At 39.5% G+C, this 14,647-nt stretch overlaps 1 protein-coding gene across 1 annotated transcript in view; it reads left to right on the plus strand.

Annotated features, from left to right (window-relative positions):
• The window catches only part of LOC135461955 (protein dopey-1-like), a 44,843-nt gene that overhangs the window by 3,528 nt on the left and 26,668 nt on the right, over positions 1-14,647 (plus strand). Inside the window, 6 exon segments of the mRNA XM_064739259.1 lie at positions 4,586-4,742; positions 7,266-7,618; positions 8,231-8,424; positions 8,951-9,798; positions 11,215-12,124; positions 13,610-13,875. Coding sequence (XP_064595329.1) covers positions 4,596-4,742; positions 7,266-7,618; positions 8,231-8,424; positions 8,951-9,798; positions 11,215-12,124; positions 13,610-13,875 — 2,718 coding nt within the window. The 5' untranslated portion in view covers positions 4,586-4,595.

Raw genomic sequence — 14,647 nt, forward strand, 5'->3', positions numbered from 1 at the left:
CACGAATTAATTAAATAAATAAATATTTTAATAAAATGTACAGAAAGTAAAATGGGAACAAATCCCATTCATATTTAATTGTTACATACATTGCTGTATGTCACCAGCTGTTTGATGTCGAATCCACTATCAGGAGCACATAAAGGTCTTAAAATGATACCTTTGTGAATTGTTCAGTGACCAAAAATTAATAACATTTCACAAAAACACTCTTAAGATGAATGAATGAATCAGTCAGAATCAGGAAAAATGTGTAGAAACATGAAACTATACGCTGATTGACACTCCCATTTCATAATAGATGGAATACTGCACATTATGTACAAAATAATCACACTGTTTGTAGCCATTTCAGGAGACAATGCGCCACAGCCCTCTGTTGTGTAATAAACACATGTATACAGGACCATAAATCTTGTATATCATTGTTGTGTACATGTCAGTGCCTTACTTATTTATGTACCTGAATTTTTCAAAAATTTAAAGAAATAAAAATAGGAAAAACTGATGTACCCATGTGATTTGACAATGGATTTGAAAAATTTCCATTTTTGAAAACTAAATTTAATTATTAAATGTATGCTGTAAATAATGTTTCCTGTTGGACTAAATGGGCAGGATTGTCTGTACCTGGCTCACCATCTGGCACCAGGCAACATTTAAAGCATGGTGATTTCACTGAGCCAGGTACATGTAGCTTTTGGTTTGCCCTCTGTTGCACATATGTACTTTTACATGTTAAGGCTGTAGCCAGCTGTTGTCCTGTGTAATTTAAAAGTAATGTTTGTTACATGACATACATGTATGCAAATGAATGGATCACTGATTGTGCCCTAAATTGACGTTCCGTGCGAATGCTGTCCTGGAATTCTTTTGATTTGTGATGTTGATTCAGTCTGACCATGTGAGTGGTTTTGTTAGTGTTAAGCAGAATGTGACATTCAGACCAAGCCAATTGATGGGAATGATAGGCAGTAATTTTTTTTAGTGTCTAACCTTTGACAGTTATGCGCTCAACAAACATTACTAATTTGGATGTACATATACATGTGTACTGCTGGCTTGATGAAAAATATGGGCATTAACATTTGAAGATCGAGAGACATTTTATGTCGTAATACGGGATGTGATTTCTGTCGTCCTTTGTTGGCCACGAGAGCTCTGGAATATATACTGATGATGCTGGTTGGTTGAAATCCACATGTGGCTGCATGTACATGTATGCTGTATGCATCAGGAACAGTGTGACTGACAGCTGTGTACATATCTGCAATATACATCCCCAGCATTCAGTTTAGTGAACACTTTGTACATGGTTTAGACCATGCAGAAATAGACAGTTATCTTGTGGATGTGATCATGGAAGCTGACATTCACAGAAACCATCAGGAGATATGTGACATACATGTGGAATGAGTTTTTCTGTACATCCACACTAGCTTGTGAACAGCATGTGTACCTGGATGTGTTTTTAGCAGATTACATGTACTTGTACATATCCAGATATCCTATATATCTAACTCTGGAGCGTAACAGCTTTTCTTGTGCTTTGTTTTAATTACAGCTTGATATTTTAACAATGAATGATTCAGACAGGAAGTTACATTTGATGCACCCTGGCTAACTTAACCATTTTGGCGGTTAAGCAGAAGAGTACTGTATTACAGGTGGTAGGAGAAAATGACCAAATCTCCATTGTGAGGTGGCACAGGAACTGGAACTGACACTATGTGGTGAACATCACTGTCTTCAAATAGTGGGAGTCCACAAAACTTGACAAAATGGGCATGTTGTGTACTGATGCAGGATTATTAGCATGCACTTCACTAATGTTCTCAAATACAAAATGATGTACATTACTATAAACACAACATGTAGTACATGTGTCTATAAAACATGGTTGTATTTTTACAGTCCAGTTGTTTTTGATGATGCAGATGCCAGGATATATAAACCATGGATGGATGATTTTTGAAGAGTTTTGGTGAAGCTCAAATTATTATATTTTACTGCAGAAAATAACATTTGATATTAAGGTGCAAATTTGTTCATACCTGTACATGTACCTGGATTCGTTATTTGTATGCTGTTGTGTACCATGCTGAACTTGTCAGGATTTGTACACCTGTATTTGTATCAAAGACTGTGAGCATACAAACATGATGAATGAGCAACACAACAGTGGAAACTCTTCGGCCATGGCAGAGAAAAGCAAATCAGAACATAATCCGCCAGGTTTCAAGGCAAACCGAGTGCAGAAGATGTTGTCTATGGTACCGGGAGGGGGGCAGCTACTGTCGCTACCCCCAACAGTTACCTGGTTGGCTGTCAAGAGGTAACAAACAGATGTCCAGTCATGCTTTAGACCTGTTATTTTGTCGTGTTGATCAGAAATTCGAAAGTTGGATGATTGGATCATAGAAATGTTGTAATCATGAATGATGGGAGTGCTTTACTCGTTGATCATGGGAGTGCTTTACTCATTGATGATAGAAGTGTTTTGCTCATGAGTGATTAACGGTGGGATTTACGCATTGATCATGGGAGTGCTTTACACATTGGTCATAGAAATGTTTTACGCATTGAGTATGGGAGTGCTTTTCTCATGGATTATGAGAGCACCTAACTCATTTACCATAGAAATGTTTTACTTATTGATCAGTCTTTGGAAGTCTTTTACTCATCAATCATGGGAGTGCTTTCCTCATTGATAATGATGCGTTTTACTCATAATTGTGGGAGTGCTTTACTCGTTGATCTCTGGAGTGCTTCATACATTGGTTGTAGAAGTGTTTTACTCATTGATTGTGGGAGTGCTTTACTCATTGATAATAGAAGCGTTTTACTCATAATTGTGGGAGTGCTTTACTTGTTGATCTCTGGAGTGCTTCACATATTGGTTGTAGGAGTGTTTTACTCATTGATTGTGGGAGTGCTTTACTCATTGATTATGGGAGTGCTTTACTCGTTGATCTCTGGAGTGCTTCACATATTGGTTGTAGAAGTGTTTTACTCATTGATTGTGGGAGTGCTTTACTCATTGATAATAGAAGCGTTTTACTCATAATTGTGGGAGTGCTTTACTTGTTGATCTCTGGAGTGCTTCACATATTGGTTGTAGAAGTGTTTTACTCATTGATTGTGGGAGTGTTTTACTCATTGATGACAGGAATGCTTTACTCATTGATCAGAGGAGTGCTTTACTCACTAGTCATGGGAGTGTTTCTAGTACCCATCATTTCCTTGCAATATATTTAGATAAAACAAGTTGATAAAACTTTAGAGTTAAAGTCTGCATATAGTATCTTTAGGGGATATTGTTGAATTTGGAGGTCGGCTATTAAAAATGATTTTGTTACTATTCTGTCATCTGATCATTTGCCTCTCACCGCTCCACTAACTCCATTAACAGATGAATTTACAGACAGTGTTTTGATTTTGTTTATTTGTTGTAGGGTTTGTATTTATCCTTCATAATTTGACCATTTGTTGGTTCTGTTGGCCATCTTAAGTACTTTTGTGAGATATATACACCATTAATTCTGTCAATGTCAATGTTAGATTCTATAGTTTTTTTTGAAAAATAGTCTGTTTATGAACTGCATGCTTAACAGTTTATACATGTACTTTAACTTTGTGGTTTTATTATTTTTAATTGCTCTTATCCAATAGAACAAAAAAGCACAATTAACTGCTGTGAAACGTGTCAGTGCATGTACTGTAGGTGTGCAGAGTTATATTTGGGGTGGGGGGTGGGGGTGGGGTCATGTAATGTTCGCTCTGTACCCACTATAGGGGCTTTCCCTGAATGGGGTGATCAGCTTTATTTATGGTTATGACTCAAACCTGCAGGACCATGGCTGTACACATGAGTAATACACTGCCCATTGTTCAGTCTATGTACTTGTGTAAACACATAAATGATGATCTGACTAAAGGGATTTTGTTTGACCATTTACATTGTAGAGGCCCTTCTCTTGACATACATGCGTTCTATACATGTATGTCTGATTTGTATTTGATGGGTGCAGTTGCGTGAAAATAGCCGATTTTCGTCTTCATTTTGGACACATTATACATACATGTATGCCTGTATGTGCTGGTGATCAGTATTATAGTATGCCCAGTCTTAATATAGACTCTATTAGAAACAAAACAACTTTAATACAATGCTGAAAGCACTTGTCATACAGTTTGCATGATATGCAGGCAGGTTAAGCTTATCTACGCATACCTGTACTTGTAGGCCTACCTGTAGGTATAAAATTGTCAGTTCAATGACCTGCAGTAATTTGGGCTTGTAGGGAGATGCTGATAACATAAATGTACACAGTACCAGTCAGTTTATACGTGAAGTTTGAAATTTACAGGAAAGGGTTATGTGCCAGGTTTGGAAAGTCATTAAAATCCTTAAAAAAAATTCTAACTGTTTTTTTTTTTTTTGATCTTGAATGAGGCATTATTAGGCAAAAGTAGACTGTCGAAATATTGAATATGGTATTCGACACTCTTGTAAATAAATTGAAACCATCTATACTTATTTAATACTTGATAATTTCTTCCCATGTTGTTGTTGTTGTGTCAGGTATGTAGAGATGAGTTCGCTGACTGTGGAGGAGTGTGAACTGCTGAGCGATGCTAAGTACAGGTCCTACATCAACCAGGTGGAGAAGGCCCTCAAGAGCTTTGAGTATACCAGTGAGTGGGCTGACCTCATCTCTGCACTGGGCAAACTTAACAAGGTATGCTTCAGGGTCGACCATATTACTTTTTAGTCTATACCAATTCCTTATCTACTGTAGGTATTGCAGAGTGGGCACCCTTTTTTTGATTCCAAAGAGGTTTAAAACATTATTTTTTTTTTTAATTTGTCTTAAGAGCGCAAGTGTTTTTTCAGTACTTGGAAGAACTCTTCCAGGTACATGTACACGCACATTTACTGAATTACCATAGATTAGGCCCTGAATCCACACCTGAAGATTTCTGTTGTAATAAGAAATTTGAAAATCTGTACACAATCACAAGAAATTCTCACAATACATCAGATTTGTGATGGATTTTTTTTTTACATCGAATGAGAAAGTTAAGATGGTTTAATTTCCTGAAAAAATCTTGACCCAGAGCACATACACAAGTTTCAGCATTTGACAAGGTAGTTAGCACCTATATTATTACCAACAGCCCAATGGACAATCACATATCTGCTAGCCAGTAATGCAATGGTGCATCTAGTATCATAAGTATTATATGTGCAATCATGTCAACTCTATATGTTCAGCTTCTTGTTCATTATGATTTCGCTTCAACCGTTAGACCTTACAGTGCTAATTTGTAGATTCTCCTGCTGTCGCTCTTTGTGGAGTTTTTGAGTGAAAGTAAGCAGTCAATAAGCGCCATCATATAAGTGAAAAAATCATGACCATGGTTGTTAAACCACAACCAATAAATAAATAGACAGACATGTATACAGTACTGTATGTACCATATAGTAAACATATACAGACACGATATTAGTTGAGAACAGTGTTAAAATTCATAGATTTTGCTTTATTATTACACCTGTACATTCAGTCCTGTAGATATTGCGTCATTCGATTCAGGTACCCCACGGCCAGTACTGTCTGCGACGTGATATGTTGGGTTTCGTCACAAACTCGAGCCTGATTTAGAACATTCAGAAAAAATTAATCCTGAGGGGGTCCCAGTAAACAGTACATTAGTGTACCACACAATAGCATCGTGAAATCAATACCAAAGCTCAGTGTCCTACTTTACATACAGATACATAACAGATGCCTCAGACAGTCCTTACTGGCTACTCTGATATGAAATTTGATTTTGTCAGCCTCAAATATTGTCAGCCTAGGCTAGTCAGACTTGTATGCCAGCTGCTGTAATCCCTCATTGTACGGTGAAATGCAGAACTCAGTATAGGGAAATAAGATTGAACCAGCAGAGACATGACGTACTGTGCATGCAAACAGGCACACTCTTTCACCTGTAGACTACTATACATTTGTGCTGAAGCAGTCATGTTCACTTTTGTCATGCAATTTATATTTGGGTCATTGACTTATTTCACCTGGTTTTTGTATGTAGATGTTGTAGGTGTAAAATATTAACCAGCTTTGTCAAGCACCGTCTGCCTTTATCAAGCTCACATATCTCTCCCATTGTGACACAATTCCCTTAATACTGAATCTACTTTCACAAAAGTTCATAGCCATGGTAACCTTGGTTATGGTTAGGAAAAATTGATTTCAATCTAGATAGTATACCCAGCTTTATTTAGCCAATCACAAGCACGTAATGCAGCAAATACTTTCTGAACACACACAGTCCAAGGGTTTTGAATTTGTATGTAGGACCTACTTATTAAAATTAATTTATTTATTTGTTTATATGTTTGATTACCTGTATGTGAAGGTGTGTGAAAAGTGATAGCCTCTAAAACACTAATTAACAATGTATAGGCCTTAACATTTGGAAATATCAGGAAGTCAAAGAAACGATTGAAGAAATTTTTCACTTAAGGAGAATAGGCCTGTCAGCAACCTGTGAATGGTCGTGGATTTACCCTGGGTTGTTCCTCCCACCATAATGCTGGCCGCCATTGTATAAGTGAAATATTCTTGAGTACGGTGTATGGAAACACCAATCAAACAAATAAATAAATATATAAGGAGAATAATATAGTGAATATGTAATATACATACTACAATGGGTATGATCAGTGCTTTGTTAGTATAAATAAATTACTCAATCAGATCTTCATAATTAAAAGTGATAGAAAGGCCGCGATATACTATACCTTTTTCTCTGATGTATTGATTGTTCTGATACAAGTTTCAATTAATTTACGAGGCAGAATATGGCCACTACTAAAGCTGAAATGTGCACTTTTAATATGAGAACACTAATGTTTAGTACGAGAATTGACATGCTGGCCATGTTTCCTGCTGAACGTCATACAATCTTTTTGGTCTTGGAATCAGTTAATTCCCCTTTTATACATTTTACATTTCTACTTGGGTTGTACTGATTTTAATATGCACTATCAGTTTTAGTGCTGAAAATTGGTTAATACTAAGCATGGTTGAAACCATCCAAATACCACTGGCACAAACATAAATGCTGATATCTGTATTAAAAGTTTACCACAGTGATTTTTCAGCAGTGATACAATTATGACAAATGCATCGCTAAACTGAAATTGTAAAAAAAATGTGTGAATTATAATATGGGTTTGAAATTTGGTTTTGAAGGTACTGCTAAACCATATCAAGTATCCAGTTGTACCGAAAAAGGTGACCATCGGTAAACGGCTTGCCCAATGTCTGCATCCAGCCCTTCCCAGCGGAGTGCATCTCAAAGCCCTAGACACCTACGATATCATCTTCAAATGTATTGGTACGCCCCGCCTAGCTCAAGACCTGTTCGTGTACAGTGCAGGGTTGTTTCCCCTTATGGGCCATGCAGCCATGAATGTGAAGCCGGCGCTGCTTGCGGTATACGAAAAGCACTTCACACAACTGGACAAACAAGTGAAGCCTGGGTTAAATGGGCTACTATTGGGCCTGTTGCCAGGGCTGGAAGAGGGTTCAGAGTATTATGACAGGTGAGTGATAGCTGTCAGTCAAATACTCCTATGGGAGAGTTGTCCACTGTGGACATGTATATGCAGTATTTTCTATTCAAGGCTAAGCTATTTTGATTAAATTGTATTCTTTAAGTTCAGTTTTAGTTTTAGTCTCTTAACCACAGAGCAGTATGAGGTATGGGTTCTGTCTCCCCTGCTCTGGAGTTGTTCATACATCTAGTAACAATAAGTGGTTGACACAGTTGTCCTTCGCTGATATGGCATACAAATCTGTATATGACATGTCTGAAAGTTTGATATTAACTTGCTGAAGGCCGATGGTTTACCATGACACTCTGGTTTCACCCCCCTACCCACACCCCCCACCCACACCATCCACCCCACCATAAAACTGACTACTATTGTCCAAGTAAAAAATTCTTGAATATGATATTAACAAAACACAGCAGTCAATCAATCAGTCAATTTTATTTAGATTTACATGTAAATGTAACTAAAACAGTTTGGCCGAACAACATGGATGAGGTGAATTATTACTCTGCTATTATTACTCTGCTCCCTTTCAGTGCAACTTGATTTATACAAGAATTGAACTTGTTAAAAAAGATGCCCCCGTGTATTTTTTTTCAGAACAAACAGATTAATGGAGAAGTTTTGTGAGGCAGCAGGCCCTGCGTTCTTCTACACCTGTCTCTGGGAATGTATTATGACGTGTCCTAGCATCCGGCTCCCAGCATGCACCTACCTCAGCACTCACTACAACAAGAAAAAGTCCATGGAGGATCAACTCTACCTGATGGGACAGAACATAGATTTGATGGCAAGTATACTTCTGGGATCTCATCATTATCAGTTACAGTAATGGGAAAGAAGAATTTTCATTTATCGCTTTGTGCATAAATGAAGTTGGCTGTTGCTGATGAAAAGTTGAATAATTAATATGATACCACAGGTAAATATCAAGCCTCAAATGTGTATTGACAGTCCAAGGACACAAAGCAATATCACTAGCCTTAATTCCTCAACCTTTTTGCATGTGAAAGATCAACTTTCAGTGCAATTTATGCACCTTTTTCATTTGATGTTGAAGATAAAATTACACTGGTTGAGTTGGCTTGAAAAAAATTTTATTAGTTGGCACAAACTATTGCCCTCAGGAAAACTTAAAATATACACCTGGCAAACATGCAAAAGGGTTGAAATATTACAGTATTTGTTGGGCACAAAGTGAGTCACAAATTTGATTATATTATCAGCAGTTTATAGGAAATACTTTTTTTTTTTCAGGAAAGTATATTTGATGTCAAAGTACTTTTAAAAATTATATATGTTTCCCAACTTTTTAGGTAGAGGCGACCTGCAGTGCAGTGCAGGACTCCAGTGTTCTGGTACAGAGATGTATTCTGGACTTTCTATTGAATGCGTTCCCTATGCACAACGCTCAGCTGACCAGGGTGGACACTGGTCGGGTGGTCAACGCTGCGCTTTGCGTACTTCTCCGGCGGGACATGTCTCTGAACAGGCGACTGTATGCCTGGTTACTGGGCACTGACGCCGCAGGCAATCCTGTGTTCAGTGGGGTCACGGACCAGGGCAAAAAGGGCAAGACGGATTCGAGCTCTGTTTCAGGGGAGCTGGACATGACTTTTTTCCACAGCTACTCAAAGGACAAGCTCGTGTCAGCTCTCAACAGCTACCTGATCATGAGCGCGGAGAGTTTAAGCCACAGTGCCTTCGGAGGCAGTGAGAAACACACGGCTTTAAGGCCATTTAGAATACTGATAAGCCTGCTGGATAAGCCAGAAATCGGGCCGGCTATTATAGAGGACGTTCTTCTCGGAGTCTTTCGCTGTTTGTATCGAGAGTGTGTGGTCAAGGCTAAAATGTCGGAATCATCGGTGAGCGGTCGCCGAAAAATGGAGAGGAGCTCTTCTGTGAACAGTCAGTCAGGTAAATACAGTCGCCAGGATAGCCTGGTGAGCGTGGAGCTCACCAAAACGGCCAACCTGCTTGTCAACACCTTAGAGCCTTACTTCATCTGGGATTTTATCGCCAAGAACTTTGAGGCAGCCTGTGTGTTGGGTAAGCAGCAACCCGAGGGACCCCAGGGAGACCCTGAGTCCAGTCAGGGCAGAGACATCCCTTCTGTGTTGGAGCTGTGTCAGCTTGTGGACTTTCTCCTGGACATTGTGTCACTGGTGGGTAATATGCATGCTTAACACTAAAGTACTTACATACATGTACGTAGAGAGCAGCATGTCATACCGGCTTTATCCTACATTATTACTCCCTCTAGTGAACATTATTAAGGGAATGTGAGATGGAACTCTTTTGTCTCTAAATTTAAGAAGATGTTCTTCTATGAATTGTCAGCAGTGTTCGTACGCAGCTTTTGTTAACATCATTTTTCCTTTCACCTCTCTCACTTTGTTCCAGTGGCACAAATCTTAAAAGTTCACACTAAACTCCTCAATTTTCTTCAACGTTGTATGAAAATTTTTTTCTTACTGAAACTTCTGGCATTTCATATGGTACAGTTAGTAGGACTTACCATTACCTTTTGTGATAAAAGAGTTAGAACTTAAAACTCAAAAATCAAACAGACAGCCAGTCTCACATTTTTATTGATATAAACCATCACAATGCATTTTATTTGGAAATTTTACAGAAAAATGGCTGCACATGTGACAAAGTTTCAGTATAAACCTCTGCAACCTGTACCTACTGAATCACTTGAACCTGCTTTAAAAGGCAACAAACTTAGCTTTCGGTCGAGTGAATTGAAGTTTTAGGAGCTGATACTACAACAGCGCAAGCATTGAAACGCCATTATTCCTTGGTATCGGGTTTTCTCTTTTTAGAAACATTGCCCCTTTGGTTGGTTAAACTGAAGAGAGTACAGGCTTATAAACTATGATGTATGCTGTGACCTACTTCTCTCTGTTCGTGTACATGTGCTTCGTATAGTACATGTGGTCTGTTCATTGTGATTTACCAAATACTTGGTATTTCTGAGTATTAAGGTTAGAATGTCATTATAAATATGGTTTGATACCCTGTCAGATGGAGTGCGTCAGGACAACAATAGCAATGATATCAGTGCTGTGTTCTTTATTATTTATGTTAACAGTTTTATTAAAATTGTTATGTGTCAAAGGCCAAGACAGTATACACTGTTACAGTATAAAAACTCTATCAAGAAAATGTATGCATCAAGAAATGTATTCTTACAATAATAGCCAGTATTTCAATGCTAAAATTTGGGGGACTACACTACTACCACAAAAAAGTGTTTATACTGAACACTGATAAATAATCCGTAATGACCCAGAACCCTCCCACCAATGCAGTTGCTGTGAGTTCAAGTCCAGCTCATGCTGGCTTCCTCTCTGGCAGTATGTGGGAAGGTCTCTCAGCAACCTGCGAATGGTCATGGGTTTTCGCCGGGCTCTGCCCAGTTTCCTCCCAACATAATACTGGCCGCTGTCGTATAAGTGAAATATTCCTGAGTACGGCATAAAACACCAAATATCCATGTGTGAAATCTGAAAATAGTTTGATCACGTTTGGAACCTGATGCTAATGTATGTGTTGTCATTGCTTGATCTTGATAGGAGACATACATGGAGACAACCACGGAGCATTTACCTGACCTTCTGCGTCACATCACAAGTTCTCTGACTACCCACTGCGCGAGGATCACAGACCAGGAGGTGACCGCTTCTCTGCGTCTCTGTGCCAAGATCCTGCAGAAGGTTCAACCCTCCATGAACATCCTGGGCAGTGAGGCTCAGGAGAAGGAGACGGAGGTGTTCCTGGCGGGGGATCAGGACATAGACATCAAGAGCACCTTTGCTAAGATCACCAGTGAAACGTCTGTGAATGAGACCAAGGAGGACCGTGGGGAGAATGACATAGAAAAGCACCATGACAACGAGCCAGAGAAAGCCGAGGATTCGTCACAAGAGGAGGCTGAGGGAGAGGACAGCGGTGCACAGTCAGTGGGCAGCAGGAAAAGCTCCACCCCAACTCTAACCAGTAGGGTGTCAGAAAATGAGGAGTCTTCTGGCACAGGGGACAGTTCCGCGATGAGAGAGTTTCAGCGCTATAACTCCATTGAGATAGAGCGCTCCCCATCCAGGGTGTCCTATCGTATCAGTGGCCCACTGACACTTATGCAGGCCTGTGTTCAAAGCTTCCAGGAATTTTTCCATGTGTTTGTCACAGAAAAAGTGCTTGGGGATAAAGACTTGGCAAAGAAATGCCTGGATCTCATAACACTGTCGTCGGACTCAGGGAAAGGTTCTGACAGGGACTCGTTGCTGGAAGGTGGCTCCATCTACAGCCAAGAGGAGGTAACTCCTGGAACTAAGGTGGGAGTGCAGTGTTTGGTGAGCTCTGATAGAATCACTAGCCACCTATGTGAAGCCTTCTCTTCAGCCTGTAAACTGCTGGTGGATTTCTCCAGTTTCCCCATGTACTGTACAGACTATCATAAACTCATGGACCAGACATTAAAACAGGGTAAGTGTGTGGCTTTTGTTGCAGGTGTAAACACATGGCCTTTGTTGCAGGTGTAAGCACATGGCCTTTGGTGCAGGTGTAAATGCACGGCCTTTGGTGCAGATGTAAGTGGGTGGTCTTTGTTGCAGGTTTAAGCACATGGCCTTTGTTGCAGGTGTAAACGCATGGCCTTTGTTGCATGTGTAAGTGGGTGGTCTTTGTTGGAGGTGTGAGTGCATGGCCATTGTTGCAGGTGTAAGCACATGGCCTTTGTTGCAGGTGTAAGCACAAGGTCTTTGTTGCAGGTGTGAGTGCATGGCCTTTGTTGGAGATGTAAGTGGGTATTCTGGTTTTCTTCTCCGTTTAACCTGATTGATTCTACTAGTCTTAATTTTCACCTATTTTTAAAAAGAGGCCAGAAATGACAACTCAGGCTATTCGGCCCTTTAAAGTTCTGTTTGAAATGAAAAAAGAGTACCGTACCTGTATGTACCTGCCTCTCTACACATACATATTGGGTTAGCCAGCTAACCGTCCACTTGTGTTAAAACTCTGTTTGGACACCCTGTTTACAACACTTTTAACATGGAACATATAAGGGAAAATGAAATCTTGACACCCTGCTATAACAAAATGGCCTCAAAAAGGGATGTTTGGACACCCTCTTTCACATTTCTGGCTATTAAACCCCCCTGCTTCTACACGAATATGTAGATCAGGGCCTTGAGTACATGTAAGAGAAATATTTTTGAGTACAGCACAAAACATTACACAATGAAATCAATAAAAATCATTCATTATTCCATGTATTTCCTCCAAAAGAACTACTGATACCCTGTATCCACAGCAAGCTGTATATACCTGACACATAGTGCATGTTTTGTCATATTATGGGAGTGTTATTTGATCTCTACAGGTCATTGCCCATTACATGTATTTCTGTGAAGTTTGTGTCAAAGATAAATTTTAGTCTTCCAAATCGTATGAAATATGTTTTCAAATTGTAATCTAAATATGTGTATTGCAATTGAAAATGTATTATGCTTAAAAATGTTCTTCTTGGAAACAGGTAAGCACGACATTAAACCCCGAGCACTCACTCACTCACTCACTCTTGGGAATGTGCCATGTTTTAGTTGTTTGAGGTGCTTGCCTTTCAGTTGCTAGGTGTGGGATCAAACACAGCTGTGGTCAGGGAATTTGTAGATGCTGGTGAGGCTTTGGTGACAATCCTCATGAGGCCGTATGGCGTAGTCTTAACACTCTTTAAAAACCGCTTGTCTACCACTAACTTGACCCGCAGGGTTTGCTTATCTGTACATCGTATGTGGGAAAGTTTGTCAGTGACTTGCCAGAGGTCGGTGGTTTTCCACAGGGCACGACAGTTTCCTCAACCCAGTAAACTGAGCGTCATCATATGAGTGAAAAATTCTGTGTCACTTAACAACAGTGAAATAAATAAAGGTATAAATAAATACGTAAATAAGAATGTTTTTGCCCCCACAGATGAGGAGTTGACCTTACCCTGCTGGCTTCAGGGCCTCATAACATGCACATCATTTGTGGACAGTTTTAAGATCAAGACGGCAGCCATCTCCACGATGCTGGACCTAATCATCCTCACCCAGTCTGTACAGTCAGAGACGGAGAGCAAGGATGCAGAGCATGGTCACAAGCGCTCCGTCACCGAGGGAACCGTCTCCGTGGTTATTCTGCCCTTTCTCCTCCCAAAGCATCTCTATTTTCTCAACAGTTCTACACTCTTCTATCGAGTAAGCTTGTATAATTGAGTAAAGGTCATATTCTAGAGATACATATTCATCGCCATGGAGTTACGTTTGATGTGGTGTTAATTGCTCTTCATAAAATATAACCTTGACCGCTAAACCTTATTCAGTCACTCAGGTGTGGTTTTCAAATCTAGCTCTTTCAGCAGGGAGTAACACAATTCTGACTTACATGTACAGTGTACTCTAGGAGGTTTGCAATGTACCCACTGCGTAATACACCATGTAAAGTATAGTATGTTCATGGGGTTATATTTTGTGAATGATATTAATGCTGTTATGAGGTCCACTACACCTAGTGCCATTTGTGGGAAAGGCATCTGCAAGCTTGCATATTACTGTAGCCGTTAGTTTTAGCTGCCAATTCCTCTGCGGCCTTACGTGGGAAGGTTTGCCAGCAACCTGCAGATAGTCGTGTTGTTTATGTTTCAAAAAATGTCAGATATACCTAAAACATGACCTAAACTTTCTCCCCATAATTGCACTTTTTGAGGGAAATAAATTTTTTCTTTAAAATATGACTTTTATTACTGAAAGTTACATTTTTCCAGTTGAATGTCATCTTATCTCCCATGTAAACCACAAAACACCTTTCAGAGATCATTCGAACTCTCAGAATCAGGTAAAAAAGATGCAGCTTTGTAGGGGTCGAAATTTTCCGTCATTTAGTGTATCCCAGCGTAGAGAACTTCAAACTTTGTGTGTGTATATTTCTTACTGTCTATGTTTTAGTCACTGTATGACTGGCTGTCTGTTG

The sequence above is a fragment of the Liolophura sinensis genome, chromosome 1, assembly GCF_032854445.1.
Source record: "Liolophura sinensis isolate JHLJ2023 chromosome 1, CUHK_Ljap_v2, whole genome shotgun sequence".
Lineage (NCBI taxonomy): Eukaryota > Metazoa > Mollusca > Polyplacophora > Chitonida > Chitonidae > Liolophura > Liolophura sinensis.